The 22,869-nt window shown below is 38.9% G+C and overlaps 3 protein-coding genes across 4 annotated transcripts; all 3 read left to right on the top strand.

Annotated features, from left to right (window-relative positions):
* The first annotated feature begins 501 nt into the window (after positions 1 to 501).
* Positions 502 to 1,820, top strand: ly6d (lymphocyte antigen 6 family member D). The gene is made up of 3 exons (XM_044354896.1): positions 502 to 689; positions 1,007 to 1,111; positions 1,260 to 1,820. The coding sequence occupies exons 1-3, from the start codon at positions 641 to 643 to the stop codon at positions 1,337 to 1,339; spliced, it is 234 nt and encodes a 77-aa protein (XP_044210831.1). The 5' UTR covers positions 502 to 640; the 3' UTR covers positions 1,340 to 1,820.
* Positions 1,821 to 6,652: 4,832 nt separating this feature from the next.
* On the top strand, positions 6,653 to 12,950 carry LOC122983479. The gene is made up of 9 exons (XM_044353212.1): positions 6,653 to 6,846; positions 8,339 to 8,518; positions 8,901 to 8,947; positions 9,914 to 9,954; positions 10,303 to 10,386; positions 10,675 to 10,769; positions 10,892 to 10,954; positions 11,691 to 11,814; positions 12,505 to 12,950. Exons 1-9 carry the CDS (start codon positions 6,823 to 6,825, stop codon positions 12,948 to 12,950), a joined length of 1,104 nt encoding a protein of 367 aa, XP_044209147.1. The 5' UTR covers positions 6,653 to 6,822.
* A 1,838-nt stretch (positions 12,951 to 14,788) lies between these two features.
* Positions 14,789 to 22,464, top strand: samsn1a (SAM domain, SH3 domain and nuclear localisation signals 1a). 2 transcript variants are annotated; one of them, XM_044354908.1, is made up of 8 exons: positions 14,789 to 14,986; positions 16,660 to 16,740; positions 17,141 to 17,269; positions 17,850 to 17,967; positions 18,131 to 18,288; positions 18,488 to 18,700; positions 19,128 to 19,275; positions 21,611 to 22,464. In XM_044354908.1, exons 1-8 carry the CDS (start codon positions 14,930 to 14,932, stop codon positions 21,763 to 21,765), a joined length of 1,059 nt encoding a protein of 352 aa, XP_044210843.1. In that variant the 5' UTR covers positions 14,789 to 14,929; the 3' UTR covers positions 21,766 to 22,464. The 2 variants fall into 2 exon arrangements, with proteins under 2 accessions (XP_044210843.1, XP_044210845.1); XM_044354910.1 differs by having other exon boundaries at positions 14,790 to 14,986; positions 18,137 to 18,288.
* The last annotated feature ends 405 nt before the right edge of the window (positions 22,465 to 22,869 follow it).

The following is a 22,869-nucleotide window of genomic DNA, read 5'->3' as shown; positions in this document are numbered from 1 at the left end:
CATTGTCATTGTGAGCATGGTAGCATGCTAATGTTAGCATTAAGCTCAAAACAACACTGTGCAAAAGTAAGCCACAACCTCACAGAGCTGCTAACTTGGCCATGGACTCTTATTCTTGTCTGTTTTTGATGTTTTTCACCACAATTAGGCAAGTTTTGATAAGTTGCAATCAATCTGTACCAGAAGGGCAATGTTTCTACTACTTCTTTTTAAATTGAACAAGATGGAAAAAGCACAGCTTCTCTTAAATTACACTAAAATAGGCCACTGCCATAATACAATATACTGCAGTGGCTAACAAAATGAAGTACTGTTGTCCTGTTATGGGAAGGATGTTGCCTCACTGGCCTTGATCACCTCAGCCGAACCAAAGTATGGAGAAATCCAGATTAACCTGCTGAAATCTATGAAGTGGTCTGACGTGAAACTGCAACACAAGACCTTGCTCATTGACAAAAGAACGAAGCGGATGAAATCACTCTTTGTTTCCTTAAGTTTCTTCTTTTCTTTTGAGACAATAGAATTGAAAGTACTGGAATATCTTACACAAGGAAGTGCGTGATTCAGTTCTAGTTTGGTATGTGCTGTGCCAGTATAAAAGCGCCGGAGCAGGAGGTTTGTCCACATACCATCCAACAACATGAAGGTCCTGTTTCTCGCACTGCTGCTGCTGCTGTGTAGCACTCAAGGTGAGTAATCCTTGGTTCATATTGAGATTTTGCATCATTTTTTACTAAAGCAAATGTCAAAATGAGATGAAATATACTTTCATAAGTCTCTTTAACTATAATGAAACTATTTAATTTGATCATTGACACATTACACCTGTGGACGGACATTGTTTGTTTAACAAGAGGAGGGAAAACCTGTCATTGATAATTCCCACAGTACTACTGACCAAATTTAAAACAAAATGATGATGTTATGACTTCATAATATTTCTAAGTAATAAGTTCAACAAATGATAGACAAAAACTCAATTTTGATTGATTTGTTTTCTCGTCAGTGTTCACACTCAGATGCTACACCTGTGAAGGTGAGAACGACGACATCTGCAAGAATGTGTCAGAATGTCCGTCATCAGCCCAGTACTGCAAGACCACTGACATCGGTATGTAGGACTTCATGCTTTCACTTTGTTTTGTTTCATGTCTGTGTTTAAATATGTGTGTTTATCTCTATGTCCCTCTTTTATTACATATTGCAGTGACACTGGAATGGTTTAGTCATTGCATATTGTTGTATTCGTGTTTTAACAGATAATAAACTTTCTCGAACTTGTGAGGATTTTTGTGCTGAAGACCTTTTCACAACCTGCTGCCAAGGAGACCTGTGCTAGACCTGAGGCATCACTCAGCGATTGCTTTCACTTTCTGATGGATCAAAGTTAATTACATAATTACATAAATCTGAATGTGATGGAAGATGATTTGCTAGTTTAAAATGCTTTAATGTGACAGTTCTGTCCTTGATTCCTTTTGCTTTTATTTAAAGACTTTCAATGAAATCTGCAAATTCTGCCTCATTATCTCACAGCCTTCTCAAACTGCACAACACACTGGTAGTCACAGCTATGTTTTTTTTTTTTTTTTTATGAAACAGCACTAGAAGCAGTGCAACCACATATACACGCTAGCACACATGCACACAAACGCACACTTAATCCCTTCCTGATGTCACTTAGTGGGTCACTGCAACAGCCTACTGCTATGTGGGTCGCTGTCTGTCACTGCTGCAATGTAAAGTTAGACTGCCTTTAGGGATGCATCTGTTTCAAACTCATCAAGCAAAAAAGAATAAATCTTTTAATTGATATCATTCATTTGTTTCAGTCGTTTTTTGTTACAGGTGAGGTGGGAAAAAAGATTTAAAAAGTTCCCAAATTTTAGAGCATATCCATATTGTTTTACACAATCGATGTGCCATCCCAATGGCTAACCCAACTGTGGTAACTGTGCTCGAATTGAGGTCTATTCTGATAGTCAGAGACTTTAAAGGTACCCCACCACTAGTGCTGCTACACTTTTGATTGGTGGATCCTTGTTTTGTTTTGATCAATACATGTTCCTGCTGACAGTTTCACTGATCAACAATTGTTGTCAGTAATGCAACAAGAAACAAAGAAGACAGCTGGCCAAGGTAAACACTGATACAATCAATGCAGGATTCAAAATATTCAAAAAATCTGATTGGCAAATGTTTTATGCAGAAGAAAATGCATTCAGTGTGGTTGTAAGGCCTAAAGGATGAACACAATACATTTTAGGGAGAAACACTCTACAGGGTAACTTTAAACTGGACCAGCAGCCATCAAGAGCTAAATTAAACCAGTTAATAAATGACTATAGGCCAGTTATCTTAGCCATCATGCCCATGTGGGCCCTATTGTACATTGGTTATGGATTATGGAGTGGTTAATTAGTGATGGACTAGCATTTAAACCTTAAGTGGGGTAAGAATTTGTGCATCAGCCCTAGTGTGTCAACCCATGTGGGTCTAAGGGGTCAGGATGGATTATAAGTGAGAACTAGGTGACCGGTCATCCTCAGACCTGTTAATAATTGGGAGAAATAAAGTGTAAATGCAAGTTCAACCCACATCTTAAAAGGTCTTCCACTTTGGCCCATAAAGGGCCCAGTTGACTTGATGATGAAGGGACGTTTGATCCTGTTTCACCACACAGCCGCACCAATGGTTTCTCTTCAGTAGAGACAATAAAACACCTTGTTGACGTGAGTACCTGGCGTGACAGCATTCTCTCACTCTACCATGTTTTCAGAGGAAGACTGGCCATGTCACACCCTGTTACTGTCAGGACCTGGATGTCTGCCCAGAAACAAAACCCCAACAACAAACAACAAAGCACATCTTATTCAGAGGCTGACTGCTCAACTTAGAGCTAAGAATAGTATGCAATGAAATATCAACTTCAATCTACTGCATGAATATGCTGAGTAATTTGGCCATTTTACAGAGACTCTTAAACTAAGCCAAGTGGTCTGAAGTCAGTGGAAAAGTGATTATTTGGTTAATTCATTTATTTGTAGAACTCATGTTCCATTTAAAACCATTGACATGTTTCCTGTTGCTCGGATGACACAAAGGCATTCACACCAGGTCACTGACATAAACATAAGAATATATCAAGAATGACCTGAGTTGAATGAAAAGGATGGATTCAAAATACTTTTCAACGCCACACATCATTCCACTTATTATATGCATATCATATTGTCTGTCATGTCAGCAGGAAAATATAGGTCATAAGTGTTAATCTCTCCAGCTGTTTCATTTCTACATTAGAGCAGATCAGACACCAGAGGCAGATGATTGGTGGATTAATAACTAGCTGGAGCGCAACCTTTACACCTCATGTGTGATGTGGTTAATACTGTATGCGAAACAGGTAAGAAACAGATAAGATAAATGGAAAAACGTTCCATCGTTTAGAAATGTAATTTTGATCTCTGAAGAGGCTGTAGTTGCACGTAGCGACATTTAGAGCAAGAGAGAAAAAAAGTATTTACACATCTATGCTGCCCACACAGGAAAGAGCTGTGGCTGAGAATGTGAGAATAGCCTGCCCCACGCTCAGGGCTTATTTGTTTAATGTCTAAATGACAATTGCATGCCTGAAGGCATTGTTGTTGTACTGTAAATGAAGCCTCAAACATATTTTTGGAAGTGCATTTTTCACATATTATAAAAGCTCTTTCTGTGATTGTTGTCACTCCTCGGACAACCAAACCATGTTGGAAGTTTTTTTTGAGTTTTAAAATGACTTGTCCTGGTAATAAGGGGATGTACAGTATAAAATGGATATATGTTAATGTTAAGTTGCATGATGTTATTATTTTGAATAGTGAATCTGACAGAATGACCATTAAAATGTACGTATCGAAGCAAAAATAATAAATCCATAAATGTTTATGGAATGGAAATACTCAAGTACCTCAAGATCATACTTAAAGGACAGGTTCATAGTCTTTCAACTCTGGCCGAAAACGAAAGTCAGGTATCCAAATGAACACTGAGACATGTTTTTCTTGCTGTAATCATTCCACATGTTCATACTGGACATTAAGAGTTCCCTTCATGATACACTTTCAATGCAAATCAAAATCCAAGGGTCTCCTTCATGAAAAAATGTATTTAAAAGTTTATTTTAAGATAATATGAAGCTCCAGCTGTCCAAATTAGTCCAATCAAGTCAATATCTTTCAAAGTTACTGTCTTTTTAGTGCCAAATTCCCTCTTTTTGTTACAATCCTTCCACTACAGCTGAACAGGAAGACGCTTTCCATCGAGATACGAAGGGGGAATTTTTTACTAAAAAGGGTGTAAATGTGGAAAATTTCCTCTTTATTTGACTCAGACAGCTGAAGCTTCACATTATCTTTAGGTACAATTTTAAATACTTTTTTTCTCAAAACAAACACAGTGGATTTCGGCCCCCATCACTTACAATGTAAGTACATTTGGAGGGGATTTTATAATGGTCAATATGAACTGGAGGAATGATTACAGCGAGTAAAACCTTTTTCAATGTTCATTTGGGCACCTGACTGTTGTTTTAAGACAGACTTGAAAAACTGTGAACCCTTCCTTTATGTATGATTTTGAGGAACTTGAGTATTTCCATTTTATGCAACTTTCTTCTTCCACATGTCAAGAAAATCCACTACAGTTATTTTCCAGATATAGACACTGGTTACTTTTTAGTTTAACCCTCCTATTGTGTTTTCAAGTTCAGATGTGTGAAACATACTTTTAATTTTTATTTGATCAAAACAAGGCTTCATTACATCCTGTACAGTGGCCTACTGAATACAATAAAACACATTTTGATATATATATATACATATATTTAAATGCCTATTTAAAAAAGTTGCATCTGTTTTGCTATGGGTTGTTTATGCAGACAAATGCATAGTAAATGTTGCCAAACCATCATGAATAACAAAAATTACAACAAAACAAAAATGATAGTAATAAAATCCTATAAAATAGTATACTATAAAATTATGTTTCATTCCAAGAAAGCGTATTGACTTGAATTCAATTGTAGAGAAGCGTGCAGCAAATACGATACGACGCACCCCCCCCACTCTCTCTTTCACTCCCCCCCCCCCCCCCCCCCCCCCCTCCCCCTCCCACACACACACACACACACACACACACACACTCACACACACTCACATACACACAGACACACAGGTACAGACACAGATACACATCTCCTGTTCCCCAGCTGTATAGCAGTATATAGACTGGGGTTTTCTCGTGCTTTATTTCCCAAATCTCACTGCACACCTGGCACAGCGTGCATGTGCACACACGCACACACACACACACACACACACACACACACACACACACACACACACACACACACACACACACACACACACATCATGATGACACTTGTGTTTTTGACCAAGATAAAATGTTGTTTTTGGAAATTGACTTGACAACATTGCACAACAGATGTAACAGTAATTGCTCATTTTAATGTATAAGAAAATATAAACAAGTTATTTTGGGAATTATTTTGTTCATCAGGTCATGTCATGGACATTGCCTGTTCTGTTCATCATAAGCAATAAAATAGACATTGTTTGTTAAATGTGGTCCAAGGTACATAAAATATCAAAGTAAGTATATACATGTAGATATATTATGGTTATGGATAAATAATAAGTCACTCAGCAGATAAAACTTTTCACTGGATGATAATTAGTGTTTTTTTCAGTGCTTGTTGATGAATTCAAACACGGGTCAAATTTGACTCATTTCAGTTTTGAACACTGAAGGTGTAAACCATTTTCACAACACAATAGGAGAGTTAAGATGCATTCTCAGTGATTAAATTAATTGTTCACAACCTTTTTGGCATGTGACTTCTGAAAAAAAGTGTTGGGACCTCTTCAGATGGTTTCATTTAAATAAATGGCTAATGACTGAGGAGGTAAAATTATCCAATATTTCACAAAAAGATTGTCCAAAAGTCCAAAAAATTAGTTTTTGTGGCAGAACCTAGTTCTTTTTTTCTGCCATCCTACCCCATTAATCATCTCACAACCACCCACATATGCTGCGATCCCTTGGAGGGAACAAATAGATTAAACTACTAGTTGGTAAAGTAGTTAAAACTGTATAGTGAATAATATATAAAATATTTCAAACTAGTTTCACCAGCCACAGCAGTAAAACCCTGCTTCTGCATTAATGCAATAGTATTAACAATTTAGTTATGTCATATATAATAATATATCACTCACAGGGGACAGTTTTTGATAATTTTTACTTTTGATATATTTTTAAAAAATATTTGTGCCAATAATATTTCTGTACTGTACTGAACATGTATTTGTCGCAGTGTATGACATTATACATACATATATATATTTTAATATGTCAAATAAATACTTTTACTTCACAGGATTTCCAATGCAGGACAATTTATTTTTACTTAAGTAAAGTACAGTATCGTAATAATACAAAAAGGAGCATGGCTGCTGGTCAAAGCTTCCCTGCAGAAAAAAAAAAAAAAAAAAAGGTTCAAAACAAACACTCAGTCTGCTGCTCCACCAATGGTGGGGTTGTTGTCAAGAGTGAGCTCTTCTTTGGCTGGTAGAGTAATGGTGGTCCATCTATTGGATTAGTGGAGGGATTTCACTGTGGTATTAATCTGAGAAGACAGCAGGCAACCCGGGCTGGGCTCACACTGAGCTGTTGTTTCTCTGTCGCTGGCTGTCACTCAGCTTGCTGTTCTCACTTCCATCAGACGCGCCGGTGTGAACTGGATACCTCTCGTCCAACATGAACCTTTTCTGCTTTTCACTGGTAAGAGACACACTTTGCTTCCTGCATTTATACCTTTAAGTTGTGTGTGAGTAGCTGAAGGAGAAACTAAGGAAAACTTGTGATGCAAATGTGAGCTTGGCTCCGAGGAAGACTGTATTGAATAAATGTAAAACACAACATGCTGTATTAACCATGAAGTGTTGTTATCAAAGTGTGTTAGCCTCTAAATAGGCTATACATGATGCTAAAGAGACGACTGTAACTCTAGTGTGACAACTGTCTGACAACAGATCAATAACTGTTTGAACAACAGAGATATTCTTCTGATATGAAGCTGCACCTTTTGCACAATCTATTTCAAAATTGTGTCAAAAATTTAAATACTTCCCTAACTCATCTGATTTATGGGGATTTACCTACAGAACATGAGAAATGTATGAAACAGTAGTATATGTGTACTATTAATTCTGTAAACTATATATTTGCTTGATTTGTTGATGGAAGTGATGCTACAGGAGAAAGCAGAGAGATAGTATTGATCAGCAAGGTGACATGTGCAATGACAAGCACACGCAAACACACACACACACACACACACATATGGCCTCTCAGATGCTACTGCAGCTGTCGTGCTACACGTGGGGCTCAAAGGCGTGTATACAGAAACTTGCCTTTGGACAGATGTTGACCAATGATCAGGATTATTAACTTTAAAACATCTTCCTGCAGTAAACAGAGGCTTGAGAAGCGATTGCACTGATTGTCTCCTCTGCTGCTGTTATTCCACATCACGTGTGTGATGATTTCAAACATAACTCATTTTAAATACATGTAATTCGGTATGGGATATTAACTGGCACGACGGATAAAACACACAAGAGCAAACAGGTGAGATAAACATAAACTCACTCAAAAAATACAATACATACACTGCATATTTTAATCATTTGGACACATTATGAGAGTACAAACCAGAAAAAGCCTGATCTTATGGAATTAAAATCACTCTTATCGACATTAAAGATAGGCCTCATCCTGTCCAGCACACAGATAAGACGTCATCATGAGAGAAATTGGTTATATGTTCCTAGAAGGAATCCAAGCAAGCCAAACAAATATTAATCCACACTGAAATCTGTTCTGAGGAAATTCAGTCCTTCCCTATATCCGTGGTTGACAAGCAAATTCAAAAGAGCTTTGGAGCAGCATCAGCAGCACATCCCTACTGTCATATCAAATTCTCATAACTCTAATTTTGATGCTTTGTGTCTGTTTACTGTGAAATGAAGAATTATGTGCACTGTTATGTCTTTGTGCCCCTGAAAACTGTATTTTTACTTAATTCTGTAAATGCAGGAGCGTGAGGTTTCATCGTGCAGCATGTGAAACCTTTAAAACCTGCTTGATTTCTGCACACTATGCTCTTCATCTTAATCTTAATCACGCAGAATAGATTAAATCCATTCATAAATCATGCCTGCTGCCAAATGTCAACTGTCTGACAGCTGTGTGTCTGTCCACATGGTATCAGGAGGGGTCTATGGACAGCCTGTATGAAGCGGTGCAGAACTCCAGTGACGGCCCGCCGCAGCCCGTTCCCAGCCGTTCCTCCAGCCGCTCATGCAGCCGTTCCTGCAGCCGCTCCTGCAGCCCGGCCGTCCTGCTGGATGACAATACAAAGTGGCGAGGCTCTGGAAGATCCATTTCTATGGTGAGAAGAACAAACGATACTCTCGAGCATGTCCACAAACATTCATGTAGTACATACTGTGAGTGGTGGAGCCCTGTGAACAAACACGACCAGATTGAGTGGGGTCACTTCTCGTAGGAATTGGGACCAGATTGTACCTTTAAGATAAAGCTGATTATGAAATCATAATGATGAGCAGAGCCAGTTGACAGCTGCTATTCTGATTATTTTTTAGACAAGCTTGTCATGAAAATTAAATGTTACATGTCATGACACTGAATCTCTACATGAGTCTGCTAAAGAACACAACAATGTATAAAATCAGTTCAGATATGACAGAAAATCGGAAATTCAGTACAGACACACATTAACATCTGGCTGAAAATGCTTTCTTTTCCTTCAGGAAATGGCTCCGATGCCGGGGACAAACTCTAACAAAAAGAAAAGAAGGTGAGCTCATCAGAGATAGACACAAACATGCACACACGGTGTTAGCTGCACCAAATGACAATGGGTTTATCTCTCAGGTATTTTTGTTTCTTGTTCCCATATTAATCATGTTCATCAGACAGTGAAATAGTATTAAAAACATCATAATCCTGACAGGCAGTCAAGCTTGTGTCGACTGTATTTAGCCCTCTTTCTATTTCTTTAGTTGCATGCGCATGTGAACCGCAGCAAAAACAGTGAAAGGGCTTTCCCCATAGTGTAATAATATGGCTTGAAAGGCTCCCTGTTTATTTTCACTGGGGGTTAATGCTGTAAATCCTTCCTGTAGCAGAGCAGACCGGCTCAGCAGTACTGCCCTCCTCATCCTTACCTCAGCTCATCTATCTGCTTAATACAATGCTTTTTAAGAAGAGGGATTGACATCCCATTAGAAACAATTGCAAAAAAAAGCTATATATATATATATATATATATGTTACTCAGTGTGAGTGGTAGTGAATGTTTTTGTGTTTTTTTTAGAAGAAGAAAGGCCCTGCAGACTGTTGGGCCAGCAGAAGGCAGATTATAGCTTTGGGCTAGTTGGACTAAGAGGATTCAAGGCCCCCCTACTTAGAGTCCCCAGCCTCCTCAACACCTTTTCTCCCCTGGCTTTACTTTAAAAGAAACATGACTCTGCGGTCACATTGTGGTGTTTGAGTCCACAGAAAGACTAGGTTGTGCTTAAACAGAGTACACAACTGATGTAATATGTAATATAAATCTACTTTCCCACAATTTGATTTTAGTTTTTACCTTCATGATCTGTGATTTATGTGCTGTGGGTCGTCTATTTATGTCTTAATCATGTTTTGTTGTTATGTTGTGTGTTCAGTGACTAAAAATCAACCATATCAATGTGGTTGTTGTAGTGTGTGTTGTACTGGCAAATTCATAATATTTCTGTCTCTCTGTTCATTTGACTTTCAGAACACATGTATCTAAATCTGCGTCAGAAAATGAAGCGTTGGGTGAGTACTAACATATTTTCGTGTGTTTTTTATTGTATATCTTTTTAATTCAAATAGATTTGATTGAAGTGATAAAGTCATTATGTTCATTATTGTCTGAGTGTATTTGCTGTATCTCACGCATAATCATGAACCCTCAGGAAGACTGCAGCGAAATAATTGACCTTTTGAAAGCTGCTAAGAATATATCATTGTCTATTAGATTAAAAGCTACAATTACTTACTCGGCTTCCTGTCCGTGACGCAGATAACACTTTCATTCAGTGTGATGTGCAGCCGTGGCCTCCGTTCACCCCGACTTTTCAGATAAAATCCTCAACATTTCTGATTTGTCTCCCTCCACGGCAGATAACCCTGGCTGTAATACTGCAGTCTGGCAGCCTGCCAAGAGCCGAGAAGATTTAGTCCACATCACCAACAATCACAATGAAGGTAAATAGGAAATAAATAGGCTAAGCTCATCTATATGCCAACGTTCATTTGGACTCTCAGCATGACGTCTGAAGACTTTACTCACCACCAATTCACCACCAAAACTGCACCCCAAACTATTTAGTAATGTTACACAGGCCTGCAATAACAACACAAAGCAGTGACAGGCCTTTAAGTTGGAGAAAAAATGCATTAATAAGATTTTTAAGGCAGTGACACAGAGCAGTCACACAAATCAACTGATAACTAACATGATGAAACATATGATTACACTTTGCGCCCTTTTAGAGCTAAAAAGGACTAAACACAGAACAGAAACCAAAGGAGGAAAAGGAGCTCATCATTCTGGCACTAAGAAAAAGGAGAAACTGCCTCCAAACCAGGTGAGGATGCTCTTATAAATCCTGCTGTCTTCTCAGCTTCTTCCACTTATTACAAATCTCCTTCAATAGATATTTTCATATAAGTGAACCAAGTAGCACAGCTTGTTATGTTTGGTTTACAGGTTGGTAATTATGAGGGATGGAAGCCAAACCCGGATTGGTCAAACAGCAACCACAAAGACCAGGTGAGTGGCAGAGCATGAACCTGTATTTCTATAATGTGAGTCAGAACACCTTCCTTTAAACTCTGCACCGCTAAATTACATTTTTGTCCTAAAAACTCACAGATCGATGCATCTGTGTCGATCTGACGTTTAAGCAGCATTAAAATGAAACTGTTGCTGTCAGTTTAGGAGTTTCAAGCTGCCACCTGCTTGTGACAACCAGAGAGCCTCTGGTGGCCTAAATGGCACAATCATTTAACGCAAATGCTGATTGAGTTTTAATACAGTGCAGATGGTCCAAAGAGTGGTACTGCTCTCTCTCTGTAATCTCTGGGCCACATGGCAGAGAGACATGTGAAAACAAGAGGAGGACTGAGTGTGTGTGTGTGTGTGTGTGTGTGTGTGTGTTTGAAGTAGGGAGGGTTTACAGGCCTTGTGCCAGGTCACCCAGTGCCCATGCTGACTAATGCCCATCATAGTGAGAAGCAAACAAAGCAGAGCCTGCCAGTAGTGGATCAGCAGCAGTCACAATGTGTCTGTGCTGCTAAATCGTCCAGAGTAACTGTCTGACCCAAATGGGATTTGGACAATGTTACCGGACCTTTTTACTAATAACCACCAAAAAATCGTGCTGAGTCATGTGAGTGTGTCATAATGGGTCAATGACTGTTATTTTTTCTTGTGAGTACCAGAGGAGTTGTCATATTTAGGACTTAAAGTACATACATATAGATTGTCTCTCTGTGCATCATTTCAGAGTGTCCATTGCAACGGAGTGGCGACAGAGTCTAAACCTGCCGTCAAAAGAAATCAAAAGACTGGAAAGAAACTGGGCACAAAGAGCAGGAAGGAGGGGTCAAAGAAAACTCACAACTCAACAGGTGAAACAGCTTTAAACAACAACAAGAAGACAAGTTTACTGCCTCCTATTCCTTCCCCATAAATTGTCCTTTTTGACCTTTTTCGTGACTCTAAAACCAAGCTATGACCAAGTTTTCATAGAAATGTAGCAACTCCATTTCATGAATTACACTTCTGCTTTTAAGTAGGTGTTGTGACATCCTGACTGTAGATGTCTACAATGTCTCCATAAGAGCCAAACAAAACAAGTAAACAAGCGCCTCCTCAAACGTTTAACTACACATAGGGGTTACAAAGGCAAAGAAGCCACCACAAGAACTGATTGGTCTGTTTCGCTACTTCACTACACTCTTTTTCCGGTGCTGCTTTGAGGTTTGAAATAGTCTCCATCATCTAGTAGAGCCTATTCCAGTGAAAAACGTGTCTTCACTGTCTTTGTTACTACTCTGTCGTAAGAGAAATGTGTAAAGAGACTAAACAGGATTACTTTGCGTGCATGCAAGTAGTTTTGCGGTGGTGTTACAACAGTTAGCGTGGACAGCATATGCAGAACTATGAATCACTCTCCACTGCAGTGATGAACCGCTTTGAAGCACCTCAACACAGTGCAAAAGTCTATTTCCGGTTCAAAAGAGGAGACCATCAACACCACCAGTCCCTTTCAAATGTCACTTTTCATTTACTTTCTTCCATTCTGTCTTCTGTCTCAGTGCACTCCCCACCAGGAGCTATGAGCCCACCCGTGGGACCTCACTACCTGGATTTACCATACAGGTCAGACAGGAGGCCCTATCTGGGCAAGTCCTCCACCCTCCCCGCTCAGGAGAACACCACCCCAGGCCGCTGCACTGACATGGTCAGCCTCCCTGGCGGAGCGACACCCATGCACACGCACCACCAGCGCTGGAGCAACCCAGGTGAGAGCAGTCCCGCCTGGGGGACCATCCAGCACACCTGCCGCAGGCCACTCACAGAGTACCGTGTGTACTCCCACGACTTCGCCACGCCCCATGGGAAGGAGTGGGAGGGAAGACAGCAGGAGGCAACAGCCCAGGATGACAGCTTGAAACAGGACTGTAAACCCCAGATTCCCCCAAAGGTGCCGCGGTCTGTCACTGATGTGGATCTGTCAGAACCAAATGTGAGTTTCTGCTGATGGATATATGTTTTTGAAACCATTAGCCCAGGAAGGAGATCTGGGCATGTTCTGAGACATAGTTTTAGCTATTCTGATGCATAGGTCTTAATGAATTATGCACATTTCAGTGCAACTGCAGTATTGGCTTCTATGCAGCTCTAATGAAGTGCTCTGCTTAAGGCCTTTTTTCTTTCTTTGTTTGTGTGGGGCTCTTAGGGTTACAATATCAAACGGCTGTGATATTATATGAACCTCTTCAATGCCACGGATATTTTGGCAGGTCCATCACACACATGATGTGCAGCCAAGAATTCTGAATACTCTCCTACATCAGTTGCTGTTTGATACAATGAGGTGGTCCCTCAGTGCTAATACCACACAATAGTGCAGATTAACCTTAAAGGTCAATGCTTTCGCGTGCACTTGACATCTCTCAAAGCATATAAGACCCTTGCTGATACCCAGTGAGCACGTGCAGCATGCGCCCTGTGTGACACAAAGCAGTTGTCGTAGCTTAACATGACTTTGGAGGAAATTGTCCACGATGAGACGGATGATCCGGAATAAAGATTACAAGATCCCTATGGATCTAAAGTGTCGCTGGTTCTTAGAGATAAAAAGTAATTTCATCGGACATGACGCCTCGTCCTGCATCTTTAATGGTCTGAAACTTTAAACTGAAAACTGAAAACTGTTAGCTGTTAGCTGTTAGCTAAATAATACAAGCAGCAAATTCAGAACACAATGCCAAACAATTAGTTATAAAAGGTATTACAATCGAGCAGGTGTCTTTTTTCAAATGTTAAATATCTCATTTTGGAATAAAACTCTTCAGATGAACAATGGCCTCTCCAAGTGAGTCAGGAGCCTCAGAAGTAATAATCTGGATTGACAGGAGTTTACGGCTGATTGCAAGCAGTGGGATTAGGCAATGGTTTTGTCTGTAGAATTCCCTTTTCTACTGACCGATTGAAACCCCCTTGCAATGTAAACACTGGGGCAAATCCCCATATGGCAACATCAGAGCGATGTTAGGATCCTATCATGTGAGGATCCTGCGTGAGTTACTTCCTCACACTCCCAGATTAACTGTCTGGTTTTTGTGAGAAGGTGACCAGTGGTTATTTTCTGATTCTCTAGAGCAGACACAATCATGTCTTTTATGGTTAAGTGTCTCTCGTACAGACCTTAAAGTACAGACATAGAGTGAAATGTATGAACTTACATACTGAGAACAGAGTTTAACCGGAAAGCATTTCAACACAACAAAGTTACCACTTCTCCGCTATTCCTGTCATACGTCAGTACTTCCTTAAAAGCTTCACCCCGCATTAAGAAAGAAAGGCATAAGATAAAATACTCCAGCATCATTTACCAAAACCAAGTTCCTCATTGCTATTTAAAGGAAATTTTGAGGAATATTGAATTTAGGATTGTCTTACACTTACACTTTTACATTATCTCTCTCTATTTTCACCATTAAATAAAAGCTTATAAGTTTATGGACAAATACAATAATTATATTGTCAGTTTGTTCATGTGGATGCAAGTCTACTGACAAAATATGACACAGGCTACTAGTGGTTACTTGATTGACTAATACTCCTGTTCATGTCATTACAGCCCAACTCTAAGCAGATCAACCAAAGCAATACAACTCAATAGCCACTATGACATAAGTTCATTATAAATATCACATATCTTATAAATAACAAACACCACAATGTAAAACTGAATTGTTGCTCTTCCAGGAAGTGATGTTGTTGGTGAGCGGGCCACAAAGTGCACACTTAAGCACTTGTGTTTTTCCCTTTCTGAAGCGATTCTGCAACGAGAGATACTGTCAATTGCCTCACATCCTGTGCGTTGTAAGGAAGTGGGCTAGCGCATCAGACAGGCAGCCTCACTGTTAGTTAACACTTGACTGTCAGCAGAGTGGACAGTGGAAATAGAGAAGAGCAAAGACTGAGACTTGACAAAAACACAAAAAGCTGAAAATGTTACATAGGACAGCTTCCAGCGTGTCAGACAGAGGAAAGATCAGCAAACCCAAGGTAGGTGAAAATCAAAACAACAATCTGAATATAGGGACATGACCTTTTGAAGGAAGCGATTTGTTCAAACTGTGTCAGCTTTGACACAGTCACCTCAAAAGTGTGAAAAGAAACAAGAGCGAAATGGAGAGAGAGACGGTTTATTTATCCGACTGAAGAGTTTCTGTGAAAATTTGCATTGGTTGTACCTGAAGTTACTGCATAACAATATTTAACAAACATTTAAAAATGTGTTATAATCTCATTTTGTGAAATAATGATTGAACACTCCCAGGCTGCTTGACAGTATGTAAGGTCATTTTTTTGCCGAAGCATATACAGAACAATGTATTTTCCACATTAATTTCCGCAATGTAGAACAGTCAAACAGCAATGACAGTAAAACAAAAACGAAAATCAAGTTGAAGAATGCAGCTTTAAATGTTAAACCCTTCAACTGTCCTGCCATATTTGTGGACAGTGGAGTAAAATGTGTCTGTCAAAGTAGTCGACGCCGCATTAAATCAATCCACAGAGGGCTGTCTAGGACCATGGAGCTCATATTTAACCAGGATTTCCAGGGATTATTCATTTATATAATTATTTTAGTGCTCTGCTGTGGAGATGATGGGGGTTTGGGAGAGATTATAATGACTTTTAGTTTTATGAAAAATTAGGGGCAGGCAAGCGAGAGGAGAGCTAGTACGAGTGCATTACAGCGCTGCAGGTCGCTGGAGGACACAACTGCCTTATTTATGTAATTTCATTCATTTCGAATACTGACAAGTTAGCAAACTGTGCAACTGTGTGGAGTCACATTTTGACACACATTTACCACATATTTTACAAGCTCTCATTTCGATGTAAGTGATGGGGGCCAAAAGCCGCAGTGTGTCCACACAGTCATTTTGTGCATTTAAAAGTTTATTTGACACTTATATAATATTCAGCAGTGTGAGTTAGTCATATCAAGTGGATATCTGCCACATTTGCAGTCTTTTTAGCATAAAATCCCCTCTTTGTGTTTCCTCAGACAGTGTTTCTTTGTTGAGCTGCGGTGGAAGTAGAGTAACAAAAATCTGGCACTAAAAAGACTGTAAACGTTGAAAGATATCTATTTGATTTGACTTATTTGGACAAAAGCTTCATATTAACTTCAAATAAACTTTTAAATACATTTTTGCATGGAGGGAGGCTTGTGGATTTTGGCCACTATCACTTCTATTATGAAGGGATCTTCTAATGGCCAGTATGAGCAGAAGGAATGATTATGTCATGAAAAACCCATTTCAGTGTTCATTTGGGGACCTGACTATAGTTTCAAAAAATTGTGAACACGCCATTTAACTGTCACAACTATTTCAGCACCAAGCATTAACTGTATACCTACATTTACATACTATATATGTCTGTGGTTTGCTTTTGACTGAAGTTCCCTTTATCTGCAAGCAGAAAAATCAGGAACTCTTTGACTTCCCTTAATAGACAAATATATAGAGTAGATGTAGACTGTTGAATTCATTGGAAAACTTGATCTGTAGAGTGAAGATGCTGCAGGTTTTGAGGAATTTTTGAGCCAAGAACTCACCAGTACGATGACTTAATGTTGCGTAATACTGTTAAATCTTGCTTCACAAACTGTGCCAGTTTTCTCAATGACATCCTTTGTCTCTGTCTTTGAATCTTCCTCACAGCGCTCCACAAGCTTTGGCAAGTTTGAGGGTCTCAGACATCACTCATCACAAGCCAAGCCAGAGGAAAATGGGACAAATATGGTTTGTAGATTTGTTTGTGTTTATTTTTAGAGAAATGGTGAAAACTCCTATTATTTAAAAGTGGCAAGATAGTAAAACATTTGTAAAGTAATCGGATAGAGATGCTACAGTTTGCCTCTCATTAAAGGACTGAAAATAGATATTTTCAACCAGTGTAGTTGTATATATTGTGTTCTAAAGTATGACACTGGAAAACAAGTTCATCTTGGGAAAATCCCTTAGCTGTAGAGAAAGTGATGCATTTTGTGTTTATGGAGCAAATTAAATCTAAATGTACTGTCTTTAGTACAATTCTGTATGTTTGGAGTGCAAAACATTAATGAAGTGATGTATTTCAGGCAAAGGTGTAACAAAAATGATGAAAAACTAACAAAACAAACTAAACTTTTGTTGTTCACAGCTCACAGAGGAGTGTGAGAGTGTGGACCAAAACAAATCAGCTGGACTTGGGAAGAAGATGAAGGCAATTTCACTGACTATGCGCAGAAAAATGGGCAAAAAACATGCCAAGTCCTTCTGTGAGGAGACAGTGAGTCACTAGAAAATAGACACACACAAACACACACAATTCCTATGCAAAATGTAATGATTTGTAGGCACAGATTTCTATCTCATCTATCAATAATGTGTATACACAAATGATCAAAAACCCCCTAACAGCTGCCAAGCGTCATCAAACTCCAGACTCACCGACAGTCAGCCGCAGTTACTGCAAACCACTGCCGTTTTTTCTAAAGAATCTTATCGCTTTCATCTCTTGTGAACCCACATCCTCAAATGTGACGCTGTTTCTTACAACGCTGACATGAAGCGCTTCACCTTAAGCTTCATCAAAAAGTGTCTTGATGCAGTTTTACTGTAATACCGATGAAGAGATACGACAAAACCTTTAGGGGCTTTGACATTTTCACAACCTACATGTCTCCCTGAAGCTGTTTGTTTCTTCGTCTTCTTTCACTTTCATATGGACTTACAGTTGTCGCAACTAATGTACATTTTGTCCGAGCTATCACTGACACCATTATGATCATGAAACTAATTTTTTTTCTGTACTCTATGACATGCCTCTCAATTAAAATAGCATGTCTTTTTGTTTTTTTTCTTCCCAGGGTGATGAGACAGACAAAGACCCAGAGGCAGAGACAGAGAGTGCCCCTCCAGCTGAGCAAAACTCTGCACAGACCAGCAACTCCTTAGAGAGTCTCTACAGCGGCCAGAGCTCGTCTAGTAAGGACTCTGCTGATGCTATTTTTATACACACATATATATTTACAGCTTCTTTTATTTTGAGGATTCTCCGTGTGATATAGCTCCAGAAACTTTGAGAGTAGTAAATCACCAGATCCATGCATACATGGTGTAATCATACTGTGTTGTGTTGCGTTTGTGGGTGCAGGTGGTGTGACCAGTGAGTCCAATGGTTCTGGTCAGAGGGACAGTCTGAGGCTGGAGGAGGACGGCTCCTACCAGGGACAGTTCTGTGGCAGAGCTCGCGTCCACACGGATTTCGTCCCCAGCCCGTATGACACCGATTCCCTCAAACTGAAGGTAAGATACAACACTGTATGCAGAGTTTTACTGTGAAATAACAACAAGGCCATCACAACTAAGGCCCTGATGTAACGATAAACTGCAATACTGATTAAGACAAAAGTGAAGCATTCCAGCCGAACTTGAAACGATAAGCAAACACATAGATCAACATCCTGTTCATGATTCTATATATTTTCTATAATTTGCGCACTAGGTCGGGGACATCATCAACATCATCAGTAAGCCTCCCATGGGCATCTGGACAGGCATGCTAAACAACAAAGTGGGCAACTTCAAGTTCATCTATGTAGATGTGTTGGTGGAGAAGGAGGAAGAAGAAGAAGTTCCCAAAATCAGACAACAGAAACTGTCCAAAAGACCTCGACCTAAAACACTGCTGGAGTTGCTGGAGCGTCTGAATCTGGAGGTGAGGACAAGATTTGCTCGCCTGAGATTGCCTTGTTGTTTCAGACTGGTGACAAATCAGCAGGTGTTCAAGAACATAACAGGAAAACATTTCAAAGTGTTTTCTGCTTACTCGTCTGTTTGACATCTTGAGGTTAAATGAAATATGATGTGCAAGATTGTTGTTTTCAGTTTCAGCCAGAAAATACCACAAATTTAAAAAAAAGGGAAATTGCACTGAAAACGTGACCACTGAAACATTACCATGCTTCAACAACACAATCTTAAAAATGTACTGTAAGATATCCAGCCATCAATTCTCTGTGGTCTGTTTGAAACCTAAATATTTGTAACATACATCATCTGAAACTCAACATGTAGCCACCTAAGAGCTGAAATGTGAATGCGTATGTATGTTGATTGTGATGAAGGAACTGTTGTTGTTGCAGGAGTACGCCTCTGCTTTGCTGCTAAATGGCTACCAAACAGTGGAAGACCTGTTGCACCTCCAGGAGAAACACCTGATAGAGCTGAACGTCAAAGACCCCGAGCACAGACGCAAGCTTCTCACCGCTGCTGATTACCGCTACACAGAAGGTCAGGAACATAGAGAGTAGAGATGTGCAGAGAGCCCAGTATTTGTATTTGTATCTATAATTGTTGAGACAGAAAAATTATTTATATTTGTATTTGTATTCAAATAAAAGTGGAAATAGGTATAAAAATCTAGTATTTGTTTTTATTATACTTTTCATTTTAGGATATTAAAGTGTCAAAGTGTTTATGAATAAACTATCTTACGAAGGAGGTCCCCTCACCGGGTCTGAGCTAAAACCAAGCGCATCACAAATATGCAGACAGACCTCTACTTATTTATACACCCATAACACAGAGACAACACAGCATGTAATATTTAGGGAAGAACTTCAAAGGCGATTATTGTTTTGCACTCTTCATTTATTGCCTATTTTTTATAACCTGACTTTGTGGAAAGGAGAAGGGGAACAACAGGTTGTGGAGAGTCCCTTGAGATCACTTTGTGTGTGTCAGTAGTTTAGTTTTATCTCTGGGAAACACCCCCCCACTCCAGGAGTAATGTCCAAATGTGTGTCATGTAGCAGGTGGATGTGACTCCCCTAGTTCAGACCTGCTGATAGATGTAAGACTGAGATAGTGATGTAACTGGCCTGCGCGCTGGTTATTTGATATGGTTTTCTTTTTCTTCCTGAAAACAAATAATTTTTAAAATATTTGTATGAAACAAATATTCATTAAAATAAAACAAAATAGCCCAAAACACTATTTGTGCTTTGCCAAATAATGTATTTGTATTCAGCCACACGCCTGATAGAGAGTATCTATTATTCTCTGTCACAGCACACTCTCTGTCTTGTCTGACTTGTCATAGATGGAAAAGCACAGATGTTACTAATAACATTACTGATGGTGCTGTTCTGTTCAAGTGTCCCAGTAAGTCATGACAGCATGACAATGAGCCAGTATACACAAAACCAGGACTCTGAAGTTGTAGCAGCATTTTATTACTTACATGTGCTTTTCCTACTGTGACGTGTCAAAATGTCTTCTGTGAAAAAGACTTATTTTACTACTAATGGTATTGTTTTACAAAGACTATCACTTACAAATGATGATGTATCACTAGTTTCCAGTAACGTACTGCAACATCAATGCATATTGTAAGAATGTAGCATTGTATTTATTAAGTGTTTTTACTGCTGTAATCAAGCATAACAACTTTCTGGCACCATGTGGAACTAATTAGTTTGATTGTGAGTAAATGTGATGCACCTGTGTGATCAACAGCCAGTCAAAAATGAGTACTTATCACTTTCAGGTAGCTTTAAAGACTTTAGTGACACAGAAACAGAAAATAGATAAGCCAAGATTAAATTCTCAGAAATAAACTTTCCTCAAAGACATTTTTTTTTTTCAATGACAGATATGCTTGGAAATGTTTCATTACTGATGGAAAACAAGAATTGAAATGGGTTCACTGCTCAAAATGTAAAATAGCGGATGAAAGCTGAGACAATTGTGGCACACAGAATAGAAATACATCCTGCACGCTCTGAGAGGCTTATCAGTGATTTCCTGTTACTCAGATAGAAAGTGCTTAAGAGGGCAGAAGGTGTTCCAGTAATCTGATGTCTTGAACCAGTAGGCTGATTATCACAGAGGCTCACATGAATGAAAATAAAACTACTCCCTGGTGTGAAGAAGGAACAAAACACACTTGCTAGTTTTCTTCGGCCAGTGCCTGCTTTAGTGCATTTTACTTAAGCAGATGTGTACAAGTCACATTAAAGGTCATTGTAATTTCTCTGTTTGGGTGACAGTGTGAATAAACAGATGGTGGCTGCAGTGTGACCCTGCCAAGCCTGTTGACTCACATGACAAGCCAGTAATTTAATCAAGCTGAACTCCATTAGGTTAGTGGTTTGACAACCCGGACATGAAGATTAATAGCTTCTATCAGCGAGGTAGAAAAGTGAAAGAATGGTGGAATATTTTTATTTTGTGAGAGTGGAAAGTGGAAGTCACAGATGATGATCGAGGCATTTTTTTTTTAAAAAAGAAGAAGAGATGTTATGTGCGTGCTGTTTGCTGGGTCACAGCTGCAGAACTTATTTTAGTATTTGGGTCATTCAGCCAACAACACACCTGTTATCACTTTAATTTAGGCTATTACAACCTTTAATGTTGAAAATAATGTGCAACGCTTTTGCTGCCACAAACATAAATTAAAATTTACATGTCAAAGAGCATCCAAAGCATCTAAATATGGATTATTTTCCACTGACTGAATCATGTGGCACAGATTTGACTTGACACAGCTTCTTTAATGTGGTTGGAAACAGGAACTTGTAATATTATGACATTTGCCTTAATTCCATTTGCTTTGTGGCCGCAGGTGATGATGTCAGGGATGCGGAGGAGCACAAAACCTCCCACAGAGTACAGGAGGAGGACAGTGATTGTCCCAGAGACTCGGGCTGCTTCATACCATCCGAATGCTCAGACAGCAAAGAGGACGCAGAGCAGCTCACAGATGCTGTGGATTCTTAATGTGCTCATTTGTCAGACAGATACTTTGACATTCGGAATAACGTCATGGAAATGGTTTTAACATTTTTCTTTCAATTTTCGCAAAATGTTATGTGAACATTCCTTATTTTAACAGGCTAGCCACACACTTTCCTAATGTAGAAACTCTGTAGAAGCCAGTGCAATGCATGTAGGAAGAACATACAATTAATGAAGCACCAATATTCTGAATGTCAACTTATCCATTTGTCACATTACCAAGATAATAATCAACGTGTAAGTTTTGATTACTGAAGGTTTTTTTTTATGTTGTTGAAAAAAAATTTCATTGATAAGAATATCACTTGTATTTATTGCATTCTCAATCATCATTCAGTGTTTTTGCATATAATGCCTTTATTTATCTCAGCTCATTATGACTGTTCTCATCACATCCAATGTCAATTCAACATCTTGTGTCATCATTTTTCTTTTCCGTGAACGCAGTGATGTTGGTAAAGTGTGATGTTTATGAAATATAATGTCTGGGTTTGAACATGCAAACTCAAATCTTGCTTAAAATGTATACTGTACAGGAAAATGTGTATTTTCTGAATGTGTGTGTGTTTGTGTGTGTGAGAGAGAGAAAGAGAGAGACCCTGTTTGTGTGCTTATGTGAGAGTCAGCATTCATCTGTTCTCACAACTTTTTGTAAATAAAATTAAAGAAATACAAATATGATTTTTTGATTGTCAGTCAGATTTATTTATTTCACCTCTTTCTTTCTTTCTTTCTTTCTTTCTTTCTTTCTTTTTACCAGTACAGTGCCTGATATATAAGTGACTGATTTCTAAAACTATCAATGTTATATAACTAAACACACATTTGAAAATTGTGATTTATTATTGAATTTAAGTTGAATTTATAAAAACATAATCTACATGAATTTTAATTTAACAATTCATCATTGCATTTATTTTTTCCTTATACTATTCAATTTTTTATTTTAATATAATTTAATGTAATTTTCTTTTTCTTTTCTTTTTTTTAACCTCGACTGCTCTGGCTCTGTCTGGTTGGCTGAGAACACAGTTACGTCACGAAACCTAGCATGTCGCTAGCGTTCATGGGAACTGAAGTACAAAG

The sequence above is a fragment of the Thunnus albacares genome, chromosome 6, assembly GCF_914725855.1.
Source record: "Thunnus albacares chromosome 6, fThuAlb1.1, whole genome shotgun sequence".
In the NCBI taxonomy this organism is placed as follows: domain Eukaryota; kingdom Metazoa; phylum Chordata; class Actinopteri; order Scombriformes; family Scombridae; genus Thunnus; species Thunnus albacares.
The sequence above is the reverse complement of the archived record's forward strand: the minus strand, read 5'-3'. Positions and strand labels throughout refer to the sequence as shown.

Bases quoted from the DNA above. Each gene is read 5' to 3' on its own strand.
- ly6d (XM_044354896.1), top strand. From the start codon at position 641: ATGAAGGTCCTGTTTCTCGCACTGCTGCTGCTGCTGTGTAGCACTCAA. The intron at 690-1,006 runs GTGAGTAATCCT...TTTTCTCGTCAG, and splicing joins GCTGCTGTGTAGCACTCAAG to TGTTCACACTCAGATGCTAC. The intron at 1,112-1,259 runs GTATGTAGGACT...GTGTTTTAACAG, and splicing joins CTGCAAGACCACTGACATCG to ATAATAAACTTTCTCGAACT.
- LOC122983479 (XM_044353212.1), top strand. From the start codon at position 6,823: ATGAACCTTTTCTGCTTTTCACTG. The intron at 8,519-8,900 runs GTGAGAAGAACA...CTTTTCCTTCAG, and splicing joins CTGGAAGATCCATTTCTATG to GAAATGGCTCCGATGCCGGG. The intron at 11,815-12,504 runs GTGAAACAGCTT...CTTCTGTCTCAG, and splicing joins GAAAACTCACAACTCAACAG to TGCACTCCCCACCAGGAGCT.
- samsn1a (XM_044354908.1), top strand. From the start codon at position 14,930: ATGTTACATAGGACAGCTTCCAGCGTGTCAGACAGAGGAAAGATCAGC. The intron at 14,987-16,659 runs GTAGGTGAAAAT...TCTTCCTCACAG, and splicing joins GAAAGATCAGCAAACCCAAG to CGCTCCACAAGCTTTGGCAA. The intron at 19,276-21,610 runs GTCAGGAACATA...TTGTGGCCGCAG, and splicing joins TGATTACCGCTACACAGAAG to GTGATGATGTCAGGGATGCG.